Source organism: Phyllostomus discolor, chromosome 13 (assembly GCF_004126475.2).
Source record: "Phyllostomus discolor isolate MPI-MPIP mPhyDis1 chromosome 13, mPhyDis1.pri.v3, whole genome shotgun sequence".
NCBI classification, from domain to species: Eukaryota; Metazoa; Chordata; class Mammalia; order Chiroptera; family Phyllostomidae; genus Phyllostomus; species Phyllostomus discolor.
Genome location: NC_040915.2, coordinates 22064074 through 22091789, shown reverse-complemented (window position 1 = coordinate 22091789; position 27716 = coordinate 22064074). Strand labels below are relative to the sequence as shown.

Below are 27716 nucleotides of genomic sequence, written 5' to 3'. Positions count from 1 at the left end.
CAAAAACGTGAGTGCTTACTACATGCCTAATATCTTGAATATGAAAAGTTGAATACGTTTTAACCCATGCAATGCTCAGGACAATGCTATAAAGTATGTACTATTATTCATCCCTTTTTATGGATGAGGCTACAGACGAGGAAACAGAGAGCTAAAATACTTTTCCTAGGATTGCCCAGCTTGGAAACAGCAGGGCCGGTCGGAAATCCATGCAGTCTGGCTTCAGAGAGCCTTTAACTGCTTTGCTACAATAGTGAGCTGTTCCTGTTTTACAAAAATGGGTTTGTACTACACACCACATTCTGCACCTTCCCTTTTTTCGCTCAATACCTTGGCGTTGTACACGCAAGTCTACCTCAGTCACTTTTGCATCTGGGCCACCTCTCGCTGCAAACGCCAGGTTCTACCGTGACACCACCACTCTCAGCCAGATGCAGTCCAGCCCCCACCACCATTCCCAGCTCCTCTTCCAATTCCCAGCCCCAACAACAGATTTTCTCACGGGTCTCTGTGACGTGCCATCACTCTCACCTCTGTACTTTCTCATGTGGGTGTCTATCCCTCCACACCTCTAGAAAAGCCCCTTTCCTCATTTCCACCATGAAAGACATGCCCCAAGCTGTGGATCCAAGCCCACCAACCTCCCTGTGCTATTATCTTAGCACCTTGCTCAAGCAGATAAACACCCGCCTTTGAAGTCCTCTCTCTGAGCGGAGCACAAGCCCTTAGCAAATGGCATTCCCTCCCCACTTCTCTGGGACCCTAGCCTCCAGGCCCACCCCTCGCATTGCTTTCTCCACAGGAGCCCCCTGGATTGCCACCATCCTTACCCCTGACTGGGCGGGACTCTCAGTCCTAAATCCCTTTGGAAATGTAGGCTTCTCTTTCTATACTCAGTTCGCTCTAAGCGGCCTTGCATACACTTAGGTGCCCTAACTTTCCTGCAGAATTGCAAGCTCTTCAATGACTAGGAACTTAATGAAGTTCTCGGTGCCTGTGAAAGGCCAACAAGAAGACGAGGGACACATACTCTGGTGCTACCCAGGGCTTTTAACTGCTCCACATCCCCCTCACAGGTAGTATCATCCCGTGGCTCATGTATATTAGATATTCAGGGCTTGTGCAATTGAATTGCTTTGTCCCCATGTGCCTGCTCCTATCCTCCTCTTATTGACTCTGCGGAAGCCCAGGATCAGAAGGCTTCTCCCCTGCCAACCCAAATCACTGCCGTGTCTCACTGTGACCCGTTTTGCTCCAAGAAATGAGTCACAGTGACAGTGAGCTAGACGCGGCAGCTCGGCCCTGACTCAGTCACCGTTCAGCCTGATCCTCGCTGGGTGGCCAAGTATGTCCACATTCTGGGCCCCTCGAAACATCTGAGCCATCGCAGATGAGGCCGCTCCCCACCGTTACCTAGGTCTACAGAGGGGCCCCTTCTGTGGGACAAGGCAGACTTTCTAAAATGGTTGTGATTGGACAGAAAGCATGGGCCTTATTGGAGATAGTTTTCTTGATGGGACCTGAACCATCTGGCAGAATTGAAACAACCCTCCCAGGAGCCGAGGAAAGACAGCATCATGCCCAGACAGAAGGGGCCTGGAGGGATTTGCTGACTATGCCTCCAAGTATAAAAAGCTACACTTCCTGAACGAGAGGGTGACAAGGTTCAGTGAAGATGTCCTCCCCACACTGCCTCAAACTGGATGGCCCAGAGCTTAGAGCAAGATTTCCTTCCCCCGCGGGCCCTGCTCTGACTTTGCAACTGAATCTCAGTTTTTCCATCCCTGAAATAAGATTCAACTGTGTAAAGACAATGGGTCTTTCCAGCCATCATTGCATAATTCTCAAATTAAGTTGGCTCACAAAGGGCCCAGCAGTTAAAGCCTCTAGCTTGGGAATCAGCCAGATACGACGATCCGGAGTCCTGGTTACACAACTTGCTAGCTGGATGCCTTGGAGCAAGATTGTTTTTAAGATTCCTAAGCCTCAGTTTTCCTCTTCTGTGAAATGGCAGCAATAATTATCCCTCCCTGACAGATCACACTAAAGGCTGAAATGGAAGAAGGCATGCAGAGGGTTAGCAGTGCACGTGGCACACAGCAACTGTGCAAAGCAGGAAAGCCATGATTACTGGTATTCAAGAGGGAGAGGTGCAAAGCATTGTGGGAGCATAAAGAAGAGTCTGACTAACCCTGCTTGGAGGTGGGGAGACAGTACAAAGTTGAAGACGATTTCCTAGGAGTCAGGACACTTAAGACAATTAGCCATAAAGAATGACTAATTCACCAGGTGGCAAAGAGTGCCAAGAGAGAATGATGCAGGCAGAGGAACAGGGCTTGACGCACAGGCAAGCTGGGTGCAGAGGAGCTCGAGGGCACTGGATCGACCAGCTGTCCACCAATCTCCAAGCTCAGCCCAGGCCTGCTCTGCTCTCTTCCCTTCCAACGGGCCTCTCATCCATTGGAAGCCCAGCTGAGAGTAATGTGTTCATAATGTGTTCATTATCCAAAAATATGTACTGAATTCTTACTATATGCCAGCAGTTGTTCTAAGTTCTGGGGAGAGAACAGTGATGAGCAGAATAGACATGGTCCCGGCTCTCACCCAACTCAACTCCTAGAGCAGGGAACGAACAAAGGAACAACTTGGGAGACTGCAGAATTCAGGCCACGGCCAGTGCTATAAACCTAGTAAAACAGGATAATGGGGCAGAGAATGGTCCACTAGCGGCTGCCCCAGGGCGCCTGTACTTCCACTAGAGCCTTAAGCATAGGAGAGGGGAGGTGGAAGAGGGCTGTTCCCTTTTATCGATGAGCAAACAGAAACCCTGAGCGGAGCAGTGATTCATCCAAAGTCTCGTGGCCAAGAAGCCCCAAAGGCAGGTGGCCTCATTCCATGCAGAAGAGTCGGAAATATCCAAAACGAAAGACTAAATGCGGGGCTGGGTGGGAGAGGAAGCAAGTAGCAAGACAAAATGCATAGTAGGATCCCATTTTTACTTTTTAAGTGTTTTATTGTTCTCATGTGGGAAAAAAAGTCCAGAGAAATGGACCCCAAATGTTTATAGATGTGATTATCTATTGCAAATGAGACTACGGGGGATGTTTCCTTCCTGCATTAAATATTCCAGTAATGCGCCCTGGCTGGTGTAGCTCAGTGGATTGAGCATGGGCTGCGAACCAAAGTGTCACAGGTTCGATTCCCAGTCAGGGCACATGCCTGGGTTGCAGGCCACAGCCCCCAGCAACCACACATCGATGTTTCTCTCTCTCTCTCTTTCTCCCTCCCTTCCCTCTCTGAAAATAAATAAACAAAATCTTTAAAAAAATATATTCCAGTAATGCTTGAATGTTTTACAAATATATATATCTTTTGAAAGCTGAAAAATAGATTTTTTTAAAGAATGTCAGAGAGCAGAGGTTTGATGTAATCAAACCTGGAGCCCACCTTAATAAAAGACAACCTGCACCAGGTAGAGAAAAAAAGGCACTTGCAGTGATCTGAACCAGTGCCCAGTGGATTAAAACAAGTGAAAACCAGGCTGGAGGCTGAGACTGGTGTGTTTCGAAGAATTTTCTGAGCAAAGGGAAGTTGCTTTCCCACTGAAGTCAGTTTGCTGAACGGAAACTGTCCCTGGGAAATGGAAGGCCAGAATTATATTAGGCTTGGGTTTTTAGAACAAATGCAGGATGGGACATATTTTCAAAAGAGAATAAGAAATAGCCCTGCCTGGTGTGGCTCAGTGAGTTGAGTGCCAGCCTGGGAACCAAAGGGTCGCTGGTTCAATTCCCAGTCAGGGCACATGCCTGGGTTGTGGGCCAGGTCCCCAATCCAGGCACATGCCTCGGATATGCAAGAGGCAACCACACAGTGATGTTTTTCTCCCTCTCTTTCCCCTTCCCTTCCTCTCTATCTAAAAATAAATAAATAAAACCTTAAAAGTAAATAAATAAATAAATTGTTTTTTAAAAAAGAAGAAATAGAAAGGGGGAAAACAAAAGAGGGAGAATAAGGGGGAGATGTGGAGAAAAATAAAGAGGGAAGAGCACTCCACTCAGGTCTTCTCTGGGTTCCGCCAAGAACTCACTGGGCGTATCTCTTTCCCTCTCTGGAGCATAGTATCCTCATCTGTAAAATGGGTGGGTGGATGTACTAGATGACTTCTGAGATCTCTTTTAGCACCATCCTTCTAGGATTCAGAAACAAATGAAAGAAAAAGGAAGGAGGTGGAGAACCAGAAGGGGAGAGAAATGTAGGTGGGAAGAAGCAAATGCTAATGAGAGAAGGAAGAAAGGATGGCATTCCCCAGAGCAGCTGGAGTCCGCTTGTCTTGTTGAAAGGAAAGAACACTCACATCAGGAGTTAGCAACAATAAAAGCTTTATCCTCAGCCAGCCAACTGCACGGGTCCCGCTGGCTGGCGGGAGCCGGGAGCCGTGGCTGATGCCTGAAGAACAGGAGCCCCCGAGGAGGAAGGGGAAAGAGGGAGGATGCAGCCCAGTTCTCCATCCAGGTCTGACAAGGAACAACAATGATTAGCATTTTCCCCAGGGGAAGGACTGGAGAAGAAATGTGCCCGAGGGAGCTGGCAGTGCAGCATTACCGCATGGTGCCTGGGAGGACTCGGTCCTGGGAACCACCAAACGGAGAAAACCCCAGGGTGGAAAGAAACTCCCAAGGTCATCTTCCACAGCCCCCTGCTTCTAAGCGTCCCTTCCCTGCCTGCCCTGTGCCAAAGGATTTAGCAGGAGAAGGACTCTCAGCCCCATTCTCCTTTCACAGTTGCCTGAGCCACCCCAGACCCCAAGGCCCTCAACGACAGGGACAGAGACAGCACCTCCAGCCATGCCAGGCACTGAGTGGGCCCTTCAGACCCACCTGATGATTGCTCACTAGGGTGAAATGGCTCTAAACTCTCTCCCAATAATACCTGCACTGTTGCTTAACATTTCAGTCTAAACATCCTTTCATTTATGCTTCACTGCCCCTGTTTCAAAGTCCAACCTGTCGTTTGCCCGAGGAGCCAGAAGGTGGTAGACGCCGGCCTCTGCAGAAGAGGGGTAGCATTCCAGCTCTACAGGTGGTGTCTCCAGATCTGTAGCTGACCCCAGTGAAGAAGTGAATAGAGCGTCACCGTGTAAGGGAAAGCCACAGGTGCAAATACCAGGCCGTAGGTAATTGTTCACGCAACATACAATGAGCAACTGCTGAATGCCAGGTTGTTGGCTCAGCGATTAATCTGATTTTTTAGTCTTCTCAACAATCTTAAAATTGGAATGAAGTACTCCTAGTTTACAGGTGGAGAAACCGAGGCTAAGAGAAGTTAAGCAACTTTCAAGGGCATACCAGTCAGCTGTGAGGTCACAAGACTAGCCCCCTCCTCAGCGGGTGCACCTGGATAGCACGCTGCAAACAATTCAGCCTGTGTACATGCACACTTCCAGCAACAAGAAACCCGCTGTCTCAAGGCAGGCTCTTCCGCTGCTGGGTGGATCTAATGGTCAAAACAGTCTCTCCTCACTTTCTTTAGGCAGCTGCCTCGCTGTTTCCAAGTCCTGTCCGCCTTCCCTGGTCACCTAGAACAAGTCAGGGGGCTGTTGAAGGTACCTGAACTATGAAACCAGAAAGATAGGGTTCCATTCCTACCCCACTCCCTACAAGCCATTGAACTTTCAGCCCAGTCGCTTCTGCCATCTGTGCCTGGGTCACCTAATATGTACAGTACAAACACAACTATGTACCTCGTAAAGTGTTCTGGAGGAAAAAATAAGTCGTATTTGAAAAGGGCTTAGTTCAGTGCCTGGCAAATAGTAAGTACTCAGGAACGTTATTTTATGAGGTTGAAACCTTCTTCCCCATGACAGCCCAACAGGGATTTGTAAAAAAATATATATATATATATTTCTCTGTCTAGAAAAAAGTCTCTGAGCTGAACAGCCACAGAGCCCTTACTTATTCCTTACTGGTCAAGTTCAGGTTTGTTACCAGCCCAGCTGTTCTTTTCTGGGCCCACTCCAACCTGCTAATATCCCTCTTAAAATGCAGGACCTGCGATAGAACATAAATAATCAGCCAAGATTCGGAGCACAGCGCACAGCTCTCAGCTAGTGCGTCCTGCCACTCGACCCCTTTAGTCTTTAGATTTTTCTAAGGTTCTTTAGAGGGGCAAGGTGTAACCTGGACTGGCATAAAAGTTTAGTGAAGAATGTTTGACCCTTATGAACAGAAGCTTTAATTTTTATTGGTATTAATGGCTAACGTGCAGAATGGTTTCTGAGTGCCTGGCACTGTAGCAACACTTGGCGCGTATTTTGCTCCGTTCACCCCACCAATCCTAGGAGCACCGTTATTACCCTCGCTCCACCGAGAAGCAGATTTGAGGAGGGTAAGTGACCTGCCCAAGATCACACAGCCGTGTGGCACAATCATCAGTCTGGTGTCTACCATACAACCCTACCTCTCTCACATGGGATGTTTATAATTTGTAAGGACTTTCAGAAATAAGGAATTGATTAGGACACAACCAGAAGTCATAGGCAGGGCAATTTAATTTTAAAAAAAGCATATAGCACCATGCAGGATCGACCATGTACAATACAAACAATTCTTCATAAGGCAGACCCCGCCTCTTGGAGAATGAATTTGCAATGAGGAGCCGAGTTGCTGGCCTGGGCGGAGGGCTCCTTTACACAGATACAGCTTTTCTGCCTTAGAAATATTCATGCCCTTTGACTCAGCAAAATTTTGCTTCTAGGACATGAGCAGAGGTTTGTGACCAAGGGGGTTTTCACAGCATAATTGATAGCAGCTAAAAATTGAAAATGATACACGTGCCCATCATCAAGGGAGGGCCAGCTCAATGAATGCTAACACAGCCACACACTGACTTCGGCAGTCATTTATAATCATGCTTCTAGAGGTTTAATAACAAGAGAAAGTGCTCGTTTAGAGTCTTCTGTAAAAAGGCAGGGAAAAAATTGATTATAATCTTTAGAGGAAAAAAACTAGAAGAGATTTACTAATATATTAGCAATAGCATCTAGATAGTGAAACTGCCGTGGGATGTCCATTTTTCTTTGGTCCTTGTGGTATTTTTCCAATGTGCACTTATAGCTTTAATCATCAGAGGAAAGTGTTACTTTTTTAAGGGCTGAGAGAACCAGAGCTGAGGACAGCCAGCGTGCGAGGGACAGTTTTCGCTACTGGACAGTCCTGTCCCCGCAGCAGCAACCCCTGCTCCGCTGCCAGCGGCTCACCCTAATCCTATTGATTGACATGCCAAAGCAACACCATTAGTGCGCTGCTTACTAAGAACGCAGAAGAGTGATTACTTGAGAGCGCTGTGGTTCCCCTCCAGGTGTGAGAGGGGGTCCTTGAAGATTCCAGCACAGAGCACAAAGAAGCCTCTAGAAGTTCACATATTCATCCCCCGTCGTAGAGGCTAGACCACCAATTCTCTCCCAATTGCTAACAATCATATCGAACACCTACCACTCACCAGGCACCCAAGTCAACCCTGGAAAGAAGGGCTCTGCTCTGCAGCAGCCCCACGAGAGCAGCTCCCGTCGCCCCCGCCTAACAGATGGAGACACCAAGGCAGGCAGGATGGGGAGCGTGTCCGAGGCTGCGCAGCTGGCACACGGCTGAGCCTGGGCCTGCTGGGAGTCCGTGCGCTTCCCCCGGAGCATGCCCCTGGTTCAGTCCAGAAATAGGTCTTCATTTGTGCAGTGTCTTATGCTGTCTTCAACATGATTTCAAATAGTAATTTATAAATTAGGACAGGAGGTATCTACACTCAGTGGATGAGGAAACTGATGCTTAAATACAATAAAGGGCTTGCTCAGGGTTGCAGGAGAAAGGATCAGAACAGGCGGAGTCAAACCCAGGGTTCCCGACTCCACACCCACAGCTTGTCCCATCCCTGGACTGCCTCTCTCTGCCTCAGTGACATACAACAAGCAGGGGGCAGAGGAACTGGGGGCCCCTGCTTGGTCCCCCCATGAGCTACAAAGAAGTGAAGCACCTGGAGGATCCTGAGGTGCAGGGTAGGGAGGAAAACAAACCTAGAAGGAAAAGAAAAGACTCAGCAGGAACCTCTGAGACCCCTTGGGCATTAGCCCCACCCCATCCCAAAACCAAGAAGGGGCACTGGCCACAGCATCTGTCTATCTTCCTCTCATCTCATTAATACAAGTTTCATTCACACCCCTCCTCCTCCGTTCTCCTCTGTAAATACTCCCGATAGAAGCTTGTACTAACCCACAGAGCAGCAGGGACTTAGAACAATGCACATTCAAGTTGAGTGAGCTGTTTTAGCAACATTTGAACAGATGCTTCAAAACGTATGCCAAATTCTACCTCATTTAGATTCACATATCAACTCTGCCACCCAAGCACCTTGATGAGGTCATTTAACCTCTCCAGGCCTCAGTGTCCTCATCTGAAAAAGAAAAAAGAAACTGGGCCCTGGCTGGTGTGGCTCAGTGGATTGAGTGCCAGCCTGCAAAGTGAAAGGTCTCTGGTTCGATTCCAGGTCAGGGCACATGCCTGGCTTGCAGGCCAGCTCCCCATTTGGGGGCATGCAAGAGGCAACTGATTGTCTCCCTCACACATTGATGCTTCTCTCCTCCTCTTTCTCCATCCCTTCCCCTCTTTCTAAAAATAAATAAATAAAATCTTTAACAAGAAAATGGTGCCTTCTTCATAGAGTTGGTGAGTGGCGCAGCGCTGTGCATGGCACCTAGAAAGTGCGCAACCATCGGTAGCTATTGCTATTGTTGTCAGTTAACCTCTGAGTCTGTTTCCTCACCTACAACATGAAGACGATCACCCCTCCTGGCATTGCAGAGTTAGGGTATAGTCATTAATTTACAGCAGGTGCTCAATAAATGTCTTTTTTTTTAATGCACAAGAGGACCAGGACCCATAATTCTAAGACTCTTTTGCCTACGCCTTCCCCAAGACTTTGGAACCTGCGGAGTGAGTGAGACAGAGGAGCTCCGCCCCACTGAGCACAGCTGCAGCTCTCTGTCTGGAGGATTCAGGAATGGCAGAGGGCTCAGCCACTTAGAGCTTGATTAGAGCCCCAAGCTCCTGTAAATTCTCTATTTACATACAAATGCCCACTTCAGCTAAGCCCTCTCAACTCGCAGTGAAGTGTTCTCAGTCTGAAGAGGAGTCGGTGTATTAAAGGCGGCTTCAGATTTTAAGCCAAGTTGCTCTTTCCACAATTTAAAGTCATTTGTCCCTCAGCGCCCAGTGAGGATGGTTTATTTTCTCAACATTCTCCTTCGAATCAGTCCTTTGGATGCTTGAAGACCACACGGGTGGTCTTCACGTCTTAGGAAAACACGTTTTCTCTGGGACTAAATAGCCCATTTTGCTAATGCGTTTTCTACAGGTTCACTGCAACCCGGCTCATTTTTCAGTATGGGTTTGAACTAGTATAGACTTGGGAGGGGAAGGTGATACGTTGTCCTCTAACAGGGCCCAGACATTCCAGTGCTTCCTTGTCCTCACATAGGTTTCCCTCTATTAGTTTGGGAGTGCTTGGAAAACAAGGGTTCTGACGTATTCATTACTGACGCAGGTGACAGAGAGGTCTGTGGGGTCAGGGGCACCTGAATAAGTTATTTATCCTCTATGACCCTCAGTTTCCTCATCAGTAAAATAAATGATACCCAACCCACAGGATTCTATTCAGGATTAAATGTCACAGATAAAGCTCTTAGTGAGCCCTGGCTGGTATAGCTCAGTGGATTGAGTGCAGGCTGCGAACCAAAAGGTCACCAGTTTGATTCCCAGTCAGGACACGTCCCTGGGTTGCGGGCCAGGTCCCCAGTATAGGACTCATGAGAGGCAACCACACATCAATGCTTCTCCCCCTCTCTTTCTCCTTCTCTTCCCCTCTCTCTAAAAATGAATAAAATTTTAAACAAAAAAGAAGGTAAATGTCTTATTAAAAAAAATTCTTAGTGAAATGCCTGGCACTGTCCAACCCCTCAACGGGGGCTAGCTGTTATTACTTTATTATTCATGCCCTGTTCAATCACCTAGCACTATCTCTGATGTATAGCAGGCACCGTGACTATTTTGGATAAGTAAGCAAATAAGTGAAGTAATAAATTAATGCTATCTCCAGTGAGACGATGACTGCCTCAAAGCACCTGGCCAATGGCAAAGGTTGACGGACCTGAGAAGGAGAAGCACTCATTGGCACGGCATCTGTGAAGGCACCGTGAGCTTCTGCCATTCAGACAGCGCCTGCCACTGGCAAAGGCAGATCACATTTTCAAGACGAGTGAACTGAGATGGAGAAAAATAAAATGAAAGGCGAGCTGACCACAGAGAAATTCTGAGAGACGACTTAATAAATAATCAAGAAGGGTTTGGTGGCAAACACACAATACAATACACAGGCGATGTGTTGTAGAGTTGTACACCTGAAACCTGTGTAATTTTATCAACCAGTGCCACCCCATAAATTTAATGAAACAAAAAGCAGGGTTCACCCTCTCCCTTCTTGCCCTCTGGGAAGGAACTGGAGATAGTCAAGCGGGAGACGCCCCAGAGCAGACCTGGAGGCCTCCGTCACACTGTGGCTCTGCACCCGGGACCCTGAGCAGCTCTCTTAACCTGCAGGTGAGCCTCCGAGCCGTCACCTGCGCGTGGAGATGCTGTCCCGGGGACGGTCTGAGTGAAGGGCTTGGGTGTGCCGTGTGAACTGAGAGTGTTATTGGTGTGACACCGGTCATGCCCTGTTGTCAGCCCACACTTTCCTGTTCGCAGAGCTCCCTGAATTCTCCCTGTAGCTCCAAAGAGCCAGGCAAACATTCACGTCATGAGCCGAAGCAGCTCCTCAGAGGGACTTTGCAAATCGCTATCACTTAGAAGAGTCCACAGGTGCAGCGGTCAATAGTGTGGGCTGTGGAGACCTGCCAACTGGCGAGTGCTGCCATTTGCGGGCTGCAGGACCTCCGCCAAACCTCCAAAAATGCAGGTGTTGCCCTCCTCACCTGCAACGGGGCGGGAATGAGATCACCGTCACAGGACGGTGGGGAAGATTAAATACCCTAACGTATCTCAAGTACCGGCCCACAGGAAGTAGGAAGGGGAGGGTAGCTATTACTATCATTAGCTAATACCATGTCTTTATCTGTTTTCAGCCTATTATTAATTCTCCTCGATATTTATACTCCCAGCTCTTTGCGACCTCAAGTGACCGATCCCTGCTGATTAATGCAATCTTTTTTCCCCTAAATTTTTAGTCCAGAAGCCCTGAGCTCCATTCTCTGTAAAGATGTACTTTTCCAATGAGACTTATCTGATTAAAAAGAAAGCCGCATTGGAGGTAATGAGAGCCATTTGCTCCCCTGCCCAACTCGAGGGGCACATGCTGATTATGCAGGGCTGGCTAGGAGCTTCCACTCGGGCAGATGACACCCACAGGTCTGTTCTCCCGCACTCAAGCCTCTGAAGAGTCCCCATGGGCTCCTCCCATTGTAACTCATCTGGGGGCCTTCTTGATGGCCACGGGCTTAAGCCAGAGGCACAGGAAAACTTCCCCAAGGAGGACATGCAGGGATGGTCAGGGCAAAGTGAGGAGGTCATTGCAGAATTATAATGAGTATGCTAAGGGGGCTGATGTGTAAGGTTTATGCACCAAGGTTGGACCTTGCCCACTTGTGTAGGTCATTCCGTGGAGGGTTATAGATGCTTTTAAAAGAAACAGAACAGCTCCTTCTCCTCCTGTTCTCCTGCCTTGGGCTTCCCCAGGGGACACCAGGTGCTTTTCCCCCAGGGACTGACTAAGGCATTGGGGCCAGAAATGAAACCATATCACCGATGCCAAGTACCTGCACAGCTAAATTCAACTTCCTCCCGAACACAAGGTGTCTAGCACCCGTTTAACAAACACATATTGATCCCTGAGTGTGGGCCAGGCTCTGTGCTCCAGGAGAACTGTATTTATTAAGAGCCTGGAATGAATCTTGCAAAAATCATTCTTTCAGGGTCTTGTCTACATGACACCTGATTGCCCCAATTCCACGAGATAGGAAGGTAGAGAGCCGAAGGTTGAGCTTGAAGCAGAAAACACCTGACAACCTAGGACTGCCATGATTCCAGCCTTGCAACATGCACATGGAGTGAGGAGTAGTGAGAAGAAGGAAACACCGACGAAACTTAACCAAATACAGTGTGGTTTGCCACAGTCAGATCAAGACACATGTGTCTTAATTTTGGGGACAGACATCCCTGCCTCTCAGGCTGGGTAAAATGATAAGACATATAAAGGTGGGGTGGGGTTTTTTTGCCACCAGACAAGAAAATAAAAATGAAGCTTTTTGGAAATAAAATGAGAGGCTGTGAGAAGTAGAGACTCCCTCTCCGGGTGACCACCTTCAGGAAACGCTACCCTAGATAGACTGGGTTTGAAGGCCTGTGATGCTGTAGCAGGGCCAGGACTAGGGTGCAGCAAGTGTACCCAGTGAATCAGGACACAAAGTTAAGGAGGCACTCATTTGGGGGATCCAGCAAGTGCAGGACTGCCACTTGTACAAACCTGAGAATGAGAGCTTCCTTAAATGTTGCTAGGCACCTCATTCTCCTCACCATCCTCCTGGCCCTGCCTTGTGGGGGATTCATAAAATAAAGCCGGAGAGTCCGTGGACGGAAAGCTGGCCAGAGGAACAGACTGGAAGTAGTGGTAAGGAGTATAAGAGATCCCCAGAGAATCAGACTTCCCTGGGGGCAGGGGAAGAACCAGATGCAAGGATCCAAGTTTGTATCTCACTGTGGTAAAGAATCGTATTCCAATGCATGTGCTTTTTACCCAGATAAGAGTTCCGATAGGAAGCAGCTATGGCTGTGGGAGAGGGGACAGGAGCGGGGAGGATGGCTTGTTCCCTGGGATAATTGGGCTCAGAGCATGACAACTGTGCATTCTGCTCCCAGGGGTGCTTAGCAGATCATGGAGTGAGAGTAATAAAATGTCAGGCACTCCGGGGTCAGCCTAAGCCCCTTTCTGCAATCAGATAAAATCCAAATTGCACAGCTGGCTGGGGAAAGCCAGATGTTGACCTAAGGATGCAACCACTTCCAAACGCAAGGGCGAAGCGGAGGCTGACCAGCAGGGCCCATGCTGCAAGGCCCTGGGAGTCAGAGCAAGGGACAGGGAAACTGGTTCTGTCCCCAAGGCCAGAGAGCACCCGCCTCACTTAGCCTCACCGCCTCCCAGGAGCCTAGGACGCCCTCCCACCACCTCCCCCTTCCTTTCCCCGGACAGCCCACAGGCATGAGGAAGCTTTCTCTCCCAAACTCACAACGTGAGCAGTGGCAAATGTTGGGTCTTTCTAAACCTGTGCAAAGGCTTAATTAATAAAACTCAGAAAAATTACCTGATTTATGTCCCCACCTCCCCACAAATACCGCCTTTCTTCTCTGAATCACCAGAGCAATCCAATTATGCCACCTAGACTGGATGGCAGCCCCTTAGAATTGCTTCTGCACCTAATCTAGTCTATCTGCTGAACTATAAACAATTAGAGGGCAGAGGCTATTCATCAACAAACGGTGATCGATCGCTGCTCCACGCCAGGCACCGAACAAGACAGACTCGAACTCCGCCCACACGGAGGCAGTGACATATTTATCTGTGTCTCCCCCACGGTGCCTTATACAGTGGGTGCTTAACACATCAGAAGGATCGGCGGCTTTCAGAGCTGGAGGACCCACAGGGATGAGACAAGCCACCACACTACACTGTAGTCCCTTGGCAGAGACTGCCGGCCCATCCTGCTACCCTTTCCTGCTGAGTCGGAGCCCAGAGCCCCTCTCTGAGCAGCCACTGCCAGACTCGGGTGGGCACTCAAGGGGAAATGCTTTCCGTGCTGGGTCTAATCCAAAACTGCCATTGCACGGAAGACACGACTGAGAACCATCCCGGAAAAAGACTTAGCCCGAGACCACACAGAAAGTTAGAAAAACAGCCAAGACTACCCCCAGGTTCCTCAGCCCCCACCTCAGGGTTTCTCCCTGTATTCCACAGTGACCTTCGTAATTGTGGATTAGGTAGGTGCCCACGGAAACCCAGGGCTGACCTTCAAACGACCTTGACTAGTTGACCAGGTACTTTGTGCACAGCATAAACACCAGCTCACTGGGCTGCCTCTCTGCCAAAGCCAAGGAGAGGTTTATTCCAGCCCCAGTCAGAGGACAAGTGACCTGGAAACCTCGCTGGGCACACACCCCTTGGAGGCGTCTTCAGAGGGCCCGTGTCCCCGGCCTGGCCTGGCCACAGTTCCGTTTGACCAGAAACCGCTGAGAAATCCAGATGGATTGTTTCTACTGCAAAGGGATTAGGGAAGGATAATCTCCCATTAACTTTCAGACCCACTGTGAGGACAGAGGCCCGGGGTCCAGCCCCTGCTCCGTCCAACCCCATGGACTCAGCATGCCCTGCTCGCCGAGTGTCGTTGCGCGCGCGCGCTCTCTCTCTCCCCCTCTCCCTCTCTCTCTCTCATTCTCCCTTTCTATCCCCCTCCCCCCCATACACACACTAAACTTTCAGTTCTCCAAGTCCTCTCTCACCTCTACACTCTGTACGTGCTGTTCCTTCTACCCAAAACACTCCTCCCCCCTATTCTTCCAGGCCAACTCCACACCCAGCCTGCAAGCTTTACTGTAAAAAGCCACTTTCTCCACCAGCCTTTGGGAAACCCCCACTCTTCCGCCCAGTGCAGCCGGGCTCCCCTGCTCACTGGAGCCCAGAGCGCAGCTCTGGCCGGACCTCAAATCCCTCCGCTGTCCCACTCGCCTCTTCCTCCCCCACGCCCCCACGGCCCTCCTTTCTCAGCCAAACCTCCAGCTTCCTGCCGCGTTACACGTCCCCCACCCCTTGTTACTCCTCAGCCTCTCGCTCTGTCTCCCCCCCTCACCATGCCTTTCCTCCCTTTCCCCACTGCCGACTCTCCGCCCTGGTGAACTGAGATGATGGAATCTCAGGGGGGACCCCCTCTGCTGACCCAGCATGGTTTTGGGCAGGGTGCCAGGCAACTGGGTGTGATTGAAACTGTTTTTCCCCAGCGCCATCACCGCCCCCAGCTCATTGGAAATTCAGATGGACGGATCCATATTGATTCCGTATTTCCAACTGATGTCGCAACTGGAGAACGAGAATCTGAGCATTGATCCGGCCTTTCTGTCAACAAATCCCCAAAAAGCGAGGTGGCCCCCTGGCGAGAAACCTGGAGACAGGAGGGGTGGGCGTGGGCGGGGGCGGGGGGGGGGGGAGGACTGAGACAGGAACACACTCCCCGTTCCCTCAGAGGAGTCCAGACAAATTCAGATCCTGAGGCCAGATGAGTAAAAAAGGAAGCATACTACAGACTAACGAAATGATTTGGGCCGGAAGGACTCAGAGATTATTCTAAGCCCCCCGTTGTATAGCTTGGGAAACGGGAAGCAAAGTGGGGAGTGACTCACAGGAGGTCACACAGCACCCACGTCACTGTGTCGAGCTCACGCCTGGGCTCTCCCAGGTCTCTGTTCATGGGGAGTCAACACTGAGGTCCTTCAAGGACCAGAGCCTCCCAGTGTAACAGGTCCCCTAACGAAAAGGTGACGGATAATGTAACGCTCCACCCAGTCAGCTACCGTCCTAAGCCTTCTCTGCAAGGGGCAGGTCACTTGGTCCCAGGAGACCTCACATCTTTCTGGAAATTACTTTTAATCAAATCCGTCTAAACCCCGTCTGATTCACTGCGGGACATTGCAATAATCCCTGGAACAATTTGCATCGTTTCCAAATACTTGCATAGGGTCAGCAAATCCTAACGACCGAATGTTCCGTGTCTCGGCCCCTCTGTCCAGCAGCTCCGGTCTGTCAGCAGATGTCTGCGCTCAGCAGAGGCAGCACTCGCTGGTCTCGGAGCAGCAAGGGCCTGGCGGTGCCTGTCTGCTCTGCGCCGGCGCGCAGATGTACCACGGCGGGGCCTTGAACTAGTTCTCTGCCAAATGCCCAAACACAAGCAGACACGCACGATTGTCAAGGGGAGGGGCGTGGCTATTTTGACATTAAAATGGAGTCTTTGTATTTCACAAAGAAGAAAAATAGGGAAATTTTGAACTAGGCCAGTAAGAGATGGGAAGGATTTTAGGTGGGTCACACCCAGTTAACGGTGGATTATCCGGCCAGTTCTCCTTCCGTTCTTCTCATTGGCTCAAGGAGAAAGTCTGGGGGAGTTAACGCGTCTCTCATGCCTCCCAGCACTTGATGGTCTTCCTCTGGAACAACAGCATTCACACCAAATTTCAAACTCCTCCTTTAGGTTTTTTTTTTCATTGTATTCACTACCATGGTTATCTGTGATGGCACATCACACTGGTTTGTCACTTGTGAGTCGTGGAACAGAAAGTTCCCTTTCATAAAAGGGTGAGTTTCAAAGAAACAAGGCAATTCAGGAGCCATTCATACCTGGTGCACGGGAGAGAGAATCTCAGAGTTTCAGAGAATTCTCCTGTCAATCACTCAGCAAAACACAGGGTCATTCGGTAATTCACAACTATTTCTGCTCCATCTTTAAGTGATACGTTCAGAGTTGTGTACATCAGGATTGCTGGAAATCAGACCGATGTTTTGATTTTCTGGGATGTAACAGAACATAACAAGCTTCGAAAACAATTAGTAATAAGAGCAGCTATCACGATTTACACTCTCCGCTATTCATAAAAGGCTTTCCCTTAGACGGGAGCATGGGGCGAGTCCACGCTTGAAAACGTGTTCTCACTCATTCTGCCATTAAAGCGCTGTGTGACGCCAGGCCCATTACTTAACCTCTCAGAGTCTCCCCCCTCCAGCCCAGCTGGCCCTGCCAGGGTTTGTAGTGAGTCGATGGCCAGTGGCCCAGACGGCAAATGCCTGGCTGCAGACGTGTGAGCTCAGAGAACCAGAGGACTCTGCAGCTTTGGGGAGGATTCAGGCATGAAATGGCACATTTTGCTAATAGCACATGGTAAGGGATAATTCGGGGCGAATTCATGCTCTCGATGCACCACCTAATAGGATTCAGGCCGATGAAAGAGGCCTTGGGGCCAAGAGATGGCTTGCACTGTAGTAACTGCTGGGAGGGGGTGCGATGTTCCCAAATCTCATTATCTGACAGGAGGGGCTGGACAGAGAACGGGAGCTAATGAAAGCTCCATCACTGCCCCTCCTGGAGAGGTTCGAGAAGTAAGTTACAGTTAACGGTGGATTATCCAGCCAGTTCTGCTGAGAAGTCGTGAATCACCAGGTGCCTCCCTGTGGTCCCCTTGGCTCACCGGGGCCGCAGAGCAGCCATGAGTTTGGTGCTGAATGGAGAAAAGGCTGGGGACGCGGTGTCTCTGCCCTGTGGGCCGTGGGAGGCTTCTGGCAGGACTTCCCAGCCACATGGGGTCCACAGTGCAACTGAAAGTGCAGTGGGACCAGAAGAAGTCCCCAGACTGGTTCTGAACCGCTTCAAACACACGTACATGCAGAGCGAGGCAAGAACAAGACAACACGTTGAAGGTCTGCTCCGTTCCGAGAACTGTCCTAGGAGTTTTGTTTTGCTTTTACCTGTACTATCTCAGTTGCTCCTTGTGTAAAACTAGTTTGACATGTGAGGCAACTAAAGTTCAGAGGGGTTGAGTGACTTTCCCGAGACCACACAGACAGTGTGAGATGGCACTGGTTCCAAATCCCCTGTTCCATGTCACATTGCACAGCGCATTTCAGGGACACACACATGCGATACACGTACCACATACATGCACCCACAGAGTCATCTCACACAGTCACCCCTGCACCCCATGTAGACATACACCCTGCCTATACACACAAAATGCCCACACTAAATTCACACCTAACAGCACCCTTTCCCATGAACCCAGCTGTTCACAGGTTTGCACGCACAAATCTATGGGACATGATCCACTATCCATCTGCAAACACCCTCGTGCACACCCTAACCCCCACACATCCATACATATGTACCCCCTGTACACAGAACATGCATCCATATCACACCTGGAAACCTACCCATTTCACACAGACCCACAAACACCCACGGTCACGCACACAAAAACAGTAAAATGCATTTGTCCCTCATCCTGTCAATCAAAACTAGCTCTTATTCTATGAATACGGGTCCTTCAAATCACTAAGCACGAGTGTGTAAATAATCCTGGAATACCTTCTGCATCTTCAAAGGAATATCAAGTGGCTCTCAGTATTTTTTCATTAGTGGGTATAATAGTCTAATTATTTTTAAATTGTTGATCCATACATGCATATTTATGAATACCCTACTCACCAGGATATTTGATTCATTAATGGAGCATATTATTCACTCATTCATTCACCGTGCAATTACTCTGCACCAGTTATGTTTGAAACACCATGGTAGGCACAGCAGGAGATTGAAAGAACAAACAAACAACGAATACGAACACCATGACTCCTGGTCTTGGGGACACAACACAAGGAACTGGATTGTAAGGCAGTGCAGCCAGGACCTGCTGAGTGGGGCAGAGCAGGGAGAGGACAGGGGCCGGGACACAAGATGGCTCGGGGGCCCCAGTCCTGGGGAATGGGAACACCATGTCCTACCCGGTGACGCGAAGGCGCACGTTCCTGTACATGCACTGCCTCCCACGTCCCAGCCCCTCAGCACACATGACAGGGTACACCAGCCCCCAGCTCTCTCCTGGGCATCATTTCAGGACGAGAAGAGCTCACTTGCACAAAGCAACCTAAGTGATTGTTCTTCAGCCCTTCAGCTGCCCATTTTGACTCTTCCAGAAATCTGCATGTTCTTAGATATCAGCAATTCACACAATGGTACAAATAAGAATCTGAAACCACTTTGATGAGTGGGAATGGGGGGGTCGGTCCCTTCCACCAGCTGTGCCCCACGTTTCCCACCTGAGCTTTTTCCGAAGTGTGTGTTTCATGAGATAGTAGTCCCATAAGCATAGCGTCTAAGCTTGTTAAAGGTTCTGAGAGGACCTCGGGTGAAGATGCTTGATTAGATTCATGTTCCCGGATGCAACTTTTCTTCCTTTTAACTAGTGACTGATTCCGAAGAGAGTCTTTGGGGAGAGCCTGAACCACTTGATCGCTAAGATTCTTTCTGGAGGTGCTGTTCTTGGACCCAGGGGGGTGCAGGCACACGAAACACAGGGCTGGGCCTAGCAGGAGCTTAACCCTTCGGTCCCCTCCCCCAGGGAGACCAGCAGCCAAGTGTCTGATCCCCAGAGATCAGCAGCTTCTCAGCAACAATCACACACGCGGCTGCCTGCCAGGATCCCATGCTGGCTGATATTTGAGCTGTACCCTCAGCCTTACCTCATTGAGGATTGCTCTTACCCATTTCTCAGGCTGCGAACACTCTAGTGGTTCTACAAAGGCTAGGCGAGGCTGAGATCTGACCGCAGCATGAGAAAGAGCCATCATTAACCCTCTGCTTTCCTCTCTCCCTCCTCAGCCTTGCTGCTTCTAAGGAGGCTGAAGCTGCCCGCTCTGCACCCAAGCCTATGTCTCCCTCGGACTTCCTGGATAAGCTCATGGGCAGAACCTCTGGATACGATGCCAGGATCAGGCCCAACTTTAAAGGTAGAGAAAACATTCCTCCCAGGTCCCCAGGCGCCTGCCTTCCTAGATTAAGAAGCAAACAGCATGGTATTGGACACAGATGGTAAATACGTGGTAGGAATTTCACACTCTTCCCTCTGCCCTAGGCAGACATTGTTAATCAATTCAGTCTGCTCCCCCACCAAGCCCAACCAAACAATACTTCTGGTTGCCAGGAGTCAGCATATGAACTAGAACCTATTTGCTACCTTTGGTATGATGGACAGATAGACAATGTGGAATATAAAGAAATGGGTTCAAGTTTTAGTTCAGGCACATACTCTCTGAACTTTGATAGCCCTCTTCCTTTCTCTGGGCCTCAGTTTCCTCATCTCTGCAGGGATGATGTTGGCTCTATCTGTGGCCTTTAAACTTCATAAATGCTCCAGGGCCCCCTCCATGTGCCCCAAAAAAGAGAGGCAGAGGGCACAATGAGCAACCTCACCTGGCCTCTCTCCCAAGCAGTTCCACTTGTATTTGTTTTAGGTAAGAGGCTTTCAACTAAAATTCATCTCCTGAAAAGTTCCCAGAGATTAACAAATAATTTTGAAGCTTTCAAGTCTAAGTCAGAGTCACAATTTCAAATGTGTACAGGAATTAGGCAGGTAACTTAAATGAGTGAGGGAAGCCAGGAGTAAAGCAATAGGGAGTGGTGGAGACTGTGGAGAAGTAGAAGGCAGGCCCTCTAAAAGCAACAGCATCTCCTTAGCCCCAGCGCATAGCTGCCCAACAGGAATGTAAGCCCCATGTGCCAGATCACCCAGTGCTCCACAGTATTCCATGAAGAGCCAGAAATCAACATTTATGCAAAATTCCTTGATTCCTAAAATATACATGTTCAAACAGAGCATAATTGTGAGCCAAATATGCCTTGTGGGGAGCCAATTTACAAACCCTCACCTAAGTGACCTGAGAGGTTTCTTTTAGTCCTTACAATCCTATGAGATCTCAACATCTGTAACCAGAGGGACCGGTTCCTGCTGTGCCCTGGTGCTGGGGAGGCTGTGACCATCTCAGACCGCTGAGCAGGACTCTGCAGGTGCAGCCTCACAGCCTCTCTGGGAGCCTGTGCACTCTGGCCTTCCTCCCAGCACCCCTGCAGAAACCTCATGTCACGGACCCACTGTCAGCCTCCTCATCAACCCTGATTCCCGTTGTCCTTCCTCACTGTTCCTTCTGGCTCAGGTCCAAAACCAAACAAGGGACGTGACAGCTGGCAACAGCTCCTGAATATTTGCTCCCTCTGCCCCCTTCTCAGAGTGCTCTGCACACAGAAAACGCTCTGGGAGATGCTCTGAGGTTCCTTTGGGCCCATCTCCCACCCTGTTTACCTCGGGGCTCCTTCGGTCCCCCAGTACCACCCTCCTGAGGCCACACTTTCCAGCATCGTTAACATAAACCTTGGTCCCCTCGAGGACAGGTAAGTCAGGTCCCAGGTTGCTGTCACAGTAAGGGCCCAAGCCCTTCACCGGGGTCACAATATCAAACACTCAGAGGGACCAGGCAGATACGGCACACGAATGAAGCAGGACGAAGATGAGAAAAGAAAATGGAAAAGCACAGGGCTAGTCTTGGGCAGCCACTTCTCAGCTCAGGCAGTAGCTGCCAGGTAGAAAGATAGGCCCTGAGCAGCAGGCCTTCCAAGGTAAGACCTGAGTCTGGGGTTTTGCGAAATCTTCCAAGTTGGCAGCTAAATCTCACCTTTTAGAAACACCATTGGCTAAATCAAATACAGTAAAGAACTGACCACCAGGTTGCATCACCACCCCCATCCCCACACCAGGTCGCATCCAGTTGTCAGGCATTCCAGTCCACCGCGCCCCCTGGTGGTCGCTCTCAGAACTCCATCCTGAGTGCCCTAGTCTGGTCCTCTGACAAAGGAGGGACTCATTTGCCCAATGTGCACACATCCAGGGGTCACGTGTTAGTTATCCTTTGTACATACATTTGCACGTGGCACATGAAAGGCCCTTGATAACCCCTTCATAAATGAATGCGTGAGTAAATGAACCAACAACTATGCTAAGGCTTAGAGCAGTTAGGTGACTCCCAGGTCACACTGTCAAGGCTGCTGGGACTTTATTTAACCCAGCTAGCCGCTCTGAGTCAATTCTTTATCTAGTGCTAGTCATTTATTTACTTGTTTACTTGCTTATTTATTTGTTGACTGACTGACTTGGCAGTGAACAACTTAAAAATATAAAATCTCAGTCCTGGCTCGTGTGGCTCAGTGGATTGAATGCCAGCCTGCAAACCAAAGGGTCACCAGTTAGATTCCCAGTCAGGGCACATGACTGGGTTGCAGGCCAGGTCCCCAGTGGGAGGCAAGAGAAAGGCAACCAAACATTGATGTTTCTCTCCCTCTGTTTCTCCTTCCCTTCCCCTCTCTCTAAAAACAAATAAATAAAATCTTTTTTAAAAAAATAAAATTTCACCCAGGCTATAAAACCGTTCAATCCGGGCTCACTCTGACCACCTTAGGCCAAACATCGGGGCCCAAATCTACAGAATAGACAATCTCAGTCCTCCTGCAACCTGCACTGTCTCGAAGCCCTCAGTCCCCTCTGAGTCAGGCTCCAAGCACGGTGCAGCTCCCTGGAACCCCACCACCAGGAGCTGGGAAGCAAGGTTCCTGGGAAGCAAGGTTCCTAGGAAGCCATGTATCTGCTGAAACATTGGCATGAGGAGGGGACCTCCGTCCCCTGAGCCCCCCCAACACACACTGTCCTGTCACACTTCCACTCAGACACGGAGAAGATTCCCCAAAGCCCCACATGAACCACAGGGCTCCTGATAAGGCCCCCGTGCCCCCAACATGATAGGAAGAGGCCTGCACTGTTTGAAACCTCCGGGGCGATTAACCACTCAGTGGTTTCCGTCAGGCCCCAGAAATTTCGCCTGCTCCTGACTCAGCTGAAGTACAGACGGGTGGCTGGAGCAGCAGGCTCGGTCTGCAGAACGCAGGGCCAGTGCCCACTGTAAAACTCGATTCTATAACTCGGTCACTCACCGGATACGTGTGACGCAGAGTAAATTCCTGACGCAGTGGGGCCTCTGTTCTCGCATCTGTAGCGTGACCCAGCAGGATGAGGCCCTTCCAGCTCTGACTTTCTGTATCTTCTCTAAGATTCTGTGTAGGATAATGGTTCCCAGGATCAGGGGCACGGCCCAATGCAAACACATACACACGAAAGCAAAATTAAACTTTAATATTTAATGAAATATATACATTACCCTGCTGCCAAAGGCAGCCAGATTGTAATTTTCTTGAGGATAATTTAATTTCAGATTTATGTCAATGAAGCTCACCTCCCTGGGGGTCCTTGCGGCTGGCGCCCTCTCGCAAACATAAATCAGGGCCTAATTTGTAGGGGAGTCACGCACCAGACATTTGCAGGGGCAGGTGGGGGCTCTGTGCACATCACTCAGGGCATGGGCCGTAACTCTTTGGGGCATCTTAATAGGAAGAGGCTAAATGGAAAGAAAAACCCGGGTGTGAATCTAAATGAGAGAAAAAAACTTAATGGGCCTTTGTTTGGGTGGAAGTGATGAGGAGGCAGGCCTCCACGCAGCATTAGGAAAATTCTTTAGCAGGCGAAGCCATTGACCACGGAAAGGACTGCTCGAGACGAAACATCCGTATTTTGCCACGTATCCCGCGTACTTCTTTGCCCAGATATTCGAGGAAAAAATAAGGATGTGCATTATACATGGGCAGTACTAATTCCATACCTATATGTTTTTAAGTCTTTTACATATGCTTATGAGTTAAAAGTGTAACTCTCGAAAGTAATAACAACATCCGTATGCAAAATAACACCCTGGTTTTAAATATAACCGGTTTCGTTTCTAAATATAAATAAGTGAATCAATCATTGAACTAAAAAATTTAAACAGAAGATTTCTTTCCTGAAAGTTCAGGCCAGAAACAGGGGTGCACATCACACAGGGGTGCGCGTTACGCCCGGCACACTACAGGAAGTTCCCCACTGCTGGAGCTGTTCCGGCGCTGAGCTCGAATGGCGGCTGGTCTACAGCAGTGGTTCCCAAACCCGGCTGCGCACAAGAACCACCAGGGAGCTCGTTAAAATAGAGATTCTGGGCTAACCTCCAGGGATGTGGGTTCGCCGGCTCTAGGGCTGGGCCGAGGACTCTGCACTCTAACTCGTTCCCCGGGTGACTCTGCTGCAGACAGCCCTGTCTGTGCATAGGTTCAGGTGACCTTTAAGAAACCTTCCAGCCCTGAAGTCCTATAACCTTGTGATTTGAATGAATAGCTTCCCAAGGGAGTTCCAAACCACTGGAGCTCAGAGGGATGCCCAGATGAAGAGCTACCCCCCAGACTGACAGGGAAATTGCGGCCCAGAGCAGGAAAGGGGCGTGCCTGAGGTGAGAGAGCCGGCGAGCACTGGAGCTGTGTCTAAAACCCAGGGTCCTGTGTTCTCACCACAAGACCAAGCCCTGCCCTGATTTCTGAAAAGAAGGAAATCCTGGCTGAGTTTGGGTGACATGCTTGGGCTACTCTTTCATGAGGGACACAGAAGATCTGGTCACGGAACACAAGGACATCTGCTTTCTTCTTTCCCCAATCAGAAAACTTGGGTCCAAGTCCTGGCTCTACGGCTTGCTGGCTAAATCAGTTGCCCTGCTCACCTCAACCTCAATGGGGATCAACAAGGAAGTGGGCCTGAAAAATTCACAAACTGCACGTTGCAATATTCATGTACAGGATTATGACCCCTTATCCAAGTCTGACCCACTGTCAAGGTCAGCTCAAGGTCATCACCTTCATGAGGTCTTCCCTAATACCTCACTCTCTGGAACTTCTCTTGTACCTGGGCTCCTACTGTTTGTATCGCTCTTGCCCACTCTGCTCTGATTATTTGAGGCTAGCCCTCTTGTCAGCTCGTGTGGAGGCCCAGGGCTTAAAACCCTGGATTCTAGCACTGTGTGACCTTGAGCCTGCGGCATCCTTCCTCTGAACCTCTCTTCTACAAGTACAGCCATTAAGACCACCAGCTCTGGAATTAAATAAGTCCAAATTCAAACTCAGGCTTGTCTACTCACTAGCCACGTGGCTGAGGGTAAATAACCTCTCTGAGCCCATTTCCTCATCTGTAATAACCACGTTGAGAGAGGACGAAATGAGATCATGTTAGTAAAACTCTCAGCCCAGCAGCAAACCCTGTAATGCTCAATAAATTCTAACTGCTATAATTAATAGCATAAAATGAAGATATTTAGCTTCAATTGGACAGAGGTCCCTCTAGCAATGATTCCAAAGAGCAAAAATTCTTCCACTTCTCTCCTAACCTTTGCAGTAGGTTGCAAAAAACCTGCCTGAGGTTCCCTCTGGATGCCTCAGCCGGTAATTCCCATCAACACCCTTTCCGGAGATCATTCCTCGTTCATGAGTTCAAGGCAAGGAACTTGCTGTTCCTTGTGATTCCCAAGATGGCCTCCAAATGTAGCCGTAAATACTTTCCAGCCGAAAATCAGAAGGCGGCCGATGGGCTTTGGGGAAGGGATTTCAACCATATGGCAGGATGATGAATCATCCCGTGTTAATGATAGTACATCTCAGCTCAGACTCCGGTGCTCTGTACCTGGTGCTCACTTGGGGACCAGGGAATCTGGCTCAGTGATGTGGCTGGGAGTCCCAGATGCTCGGGGGTGGGGTGGAGGGCAAATGGGAGCCTCCTCGCCAAGGAGTCTCCAACCCTGAAGTCAGTGTTCCGAGAACGAGTCCTGTCCTGTGGGGTTCTTCATGACTACAGAGCTAAGCGGGGGATCTCTCTTGATTGGCAGGTCCCCCGGTGAACGTGAGCTGCAACATTTTCATCAACAGCTTTGGCTCCATTGCTGAGACAACTATGGTAAGTGAGTCAAAACACAAGCTGCTCCTTCCTGCTGGGGATGTCTCTCTCCCTGAAATGTTTACCCTCTGCTTTGGTCTTCCCCAAGGAGGTGGGGAATCTGTTCTCAGGTCTGCGGTGGTCTAGCGATTGGACATTTTTACTGTCCTCATGGATGTTTTAGGTGAGGACCTTCATCTGAAAATGGCCAAAGAGCTGGCAGGGCCCACATATGCCAAACACCCAGGATTCCAGAAACAAAACCCTATCAGTGGGTTAAAGTTTAGATGAAAAGAAAATGTAAAGACCTCCTTGAATTTTAAGGTTCAAGTTCAACTACGGAATACCAGAAGACTGGTTACAGAGGCTGAAAGAGGTATATTGAGTTGATTCTACTCTACTCTGCACTTCTGCGTGTATTTAAAAAGTCCCATAGTGAAAAGTTTAAAACAAACCAATAACACCACAAAAAAGGCTGAAAGGAAAAATACTAAAATGCTAATAGCCATTACTCCTATATCATAAATTGATGGATAAATTTATTTTCTTTCTTTCAGTGTTTCTATATTTTTCAAACTTCCAAAAGGAAAAAATATGATATTAGTAATTATAAATAAATACAATGATACTTTAAAATATTTTTCTCAGTCCTTGAAAACAAAAATAATGAGTTCTGCCTGTCCGTAAGGGAGTGACCTGTGAGAAAATAACTAAGGCCTCTCTTTATGAGTGGAGTAAGAAGAAGCCAGTTGCCCTGGCTGGCGTAGCTCAGTGGATTGAGTGTGGGCTGCGAACCAAAGTGTCACAGGTTCGATTCCCAGTCAGGGTACATGCCTGGGTTGCAGGCCATGACCCCCAGCAACTGCACATTGATGTTTCTCTCTCTCTCTCTCTCTTTCTCCCTCCCTTCCCTCTCTAAAAAGAAATAAATAAAATCTTTAAAAAAATTTTTTAAAAGAAAAAAGAAGAAGCCAGTCACCAAGTCCTGCAGAGGCCACATCCTTGAAGTCCTCTGAACCATCCATTTCTGGACACCCCCTGCCCCTGGTCTAGTTCTGGCTCCCAACGTGGCTTGTTCACATACTGCAAAGTTCTCAGCTTTCATCCTGCCCCCCATTCCCATCCATTCTTTCTTACAAAAAGAATGGCTTTTCAACAAGACAAACTAACCACGCCCCGCCCTGGCTCTAACACTTCCCCAGGACTCCCCCCCTCACCTTCAGCATTAAGCCCAAATCCCTTTGCAAAGCTGAGAAGGCCCTTCCCGATTCTGCCTGGCTCCATCTCTCCTCTCTCACCGCCTACTCAGAACAAAGGTAACTGTTTCGAGTTCCCCACACAGGTGGTGGTTCTACACGGTGCCTGGAACAGCCACGCAGCCTCCTTTCCCTCACCCCGTCCTCTTCTCCTCTAAGTTTCTGCTTCAAATCACCTCCACAGGAAGACTTCACACTCTAACATGTGTGTACATGTATGTGTGAGTTCACCTATGGCCTTGACCCAAGACTAGGATGGGTCCCCTCCTCCTGTTCTCATGACACTCCCTACAGTTCCATAATAGCACTTCCCCCGTCACAGTCTGCTCATTGGTCCCTCCTGTCTCTCACTATAATGCAAGTGCGCTGCAGTCCAGAACCTCCACTCGTTTCCTGTGGTAACCTCAGGCAGCTAGCGCAGTGATTTCATAACAGGTTCTCAATAACTTTTAAAGTCAACCAAATCAGATATCTTGCCTGTCAATTCAAACCATCATTTGGTCCTAAGCATTAGATGACATCGAACCTTTCAGTCCCAGACGGGCAAAAGTCACTGAGCTCTGTAGGTCACAGGCAAATGGTCCAAAATCCATCCTTTTTCAAAGAGACCCTTTTTTTTGCTCTTTTATTGAATTTATTGGGTCAACATTGGTTAATAAAATTATACAGGTTTCTGGTGTACAATTCTATAAATATATCCTTTGTATAGTAGGCTGTGTGTTCACCACCCCAAGTCAAGTCTCCTCCCATCACCATTTCTCCCCCCTTTATCCCTCTTCTGCCTTCCCCCTCCCCGCTTACCCTCAGGAATCACCACACAGTCATCTGTGTCTGCATAGAGCCAAGTAAACCCTACCCACATCCAATGGGCAATGGATCAAACACCCCAAAAATGAGGCCCCTTATCTCCAAATGGAGACGATCCTACCTGTCGACTAGGGACAAACATGGCTGC

The 27716-nt window shown here is 49.1% G+C and overlaps 1 protein-coding gene across 2 annotated transcripts in view; it reads left to right on the top strand.

Moving 5' to 3' along the window:
• The window catches only part of GLRA1 (glycine receptor alpha 1), a 71951-nt gene that overhangs the window by 11155 nt on the left and 33080 nt on the right, over nt 1-27716 (top strand). For both annotated transcript variants that reach the window (XM_028528436.2, XM_028528435.2), the window contains exons 2-3: nt 19505-19632; nt 25459-25526. In XM_028528436.2, coding sequence (XP_028384237.1) covers nt 19505-19632; nt 25459-25526 — 196 coding nt within the window. The remainder of the gene's footprint in view (nt 1-19504; nt 19633-25458; nt 25527-27716) is intronic.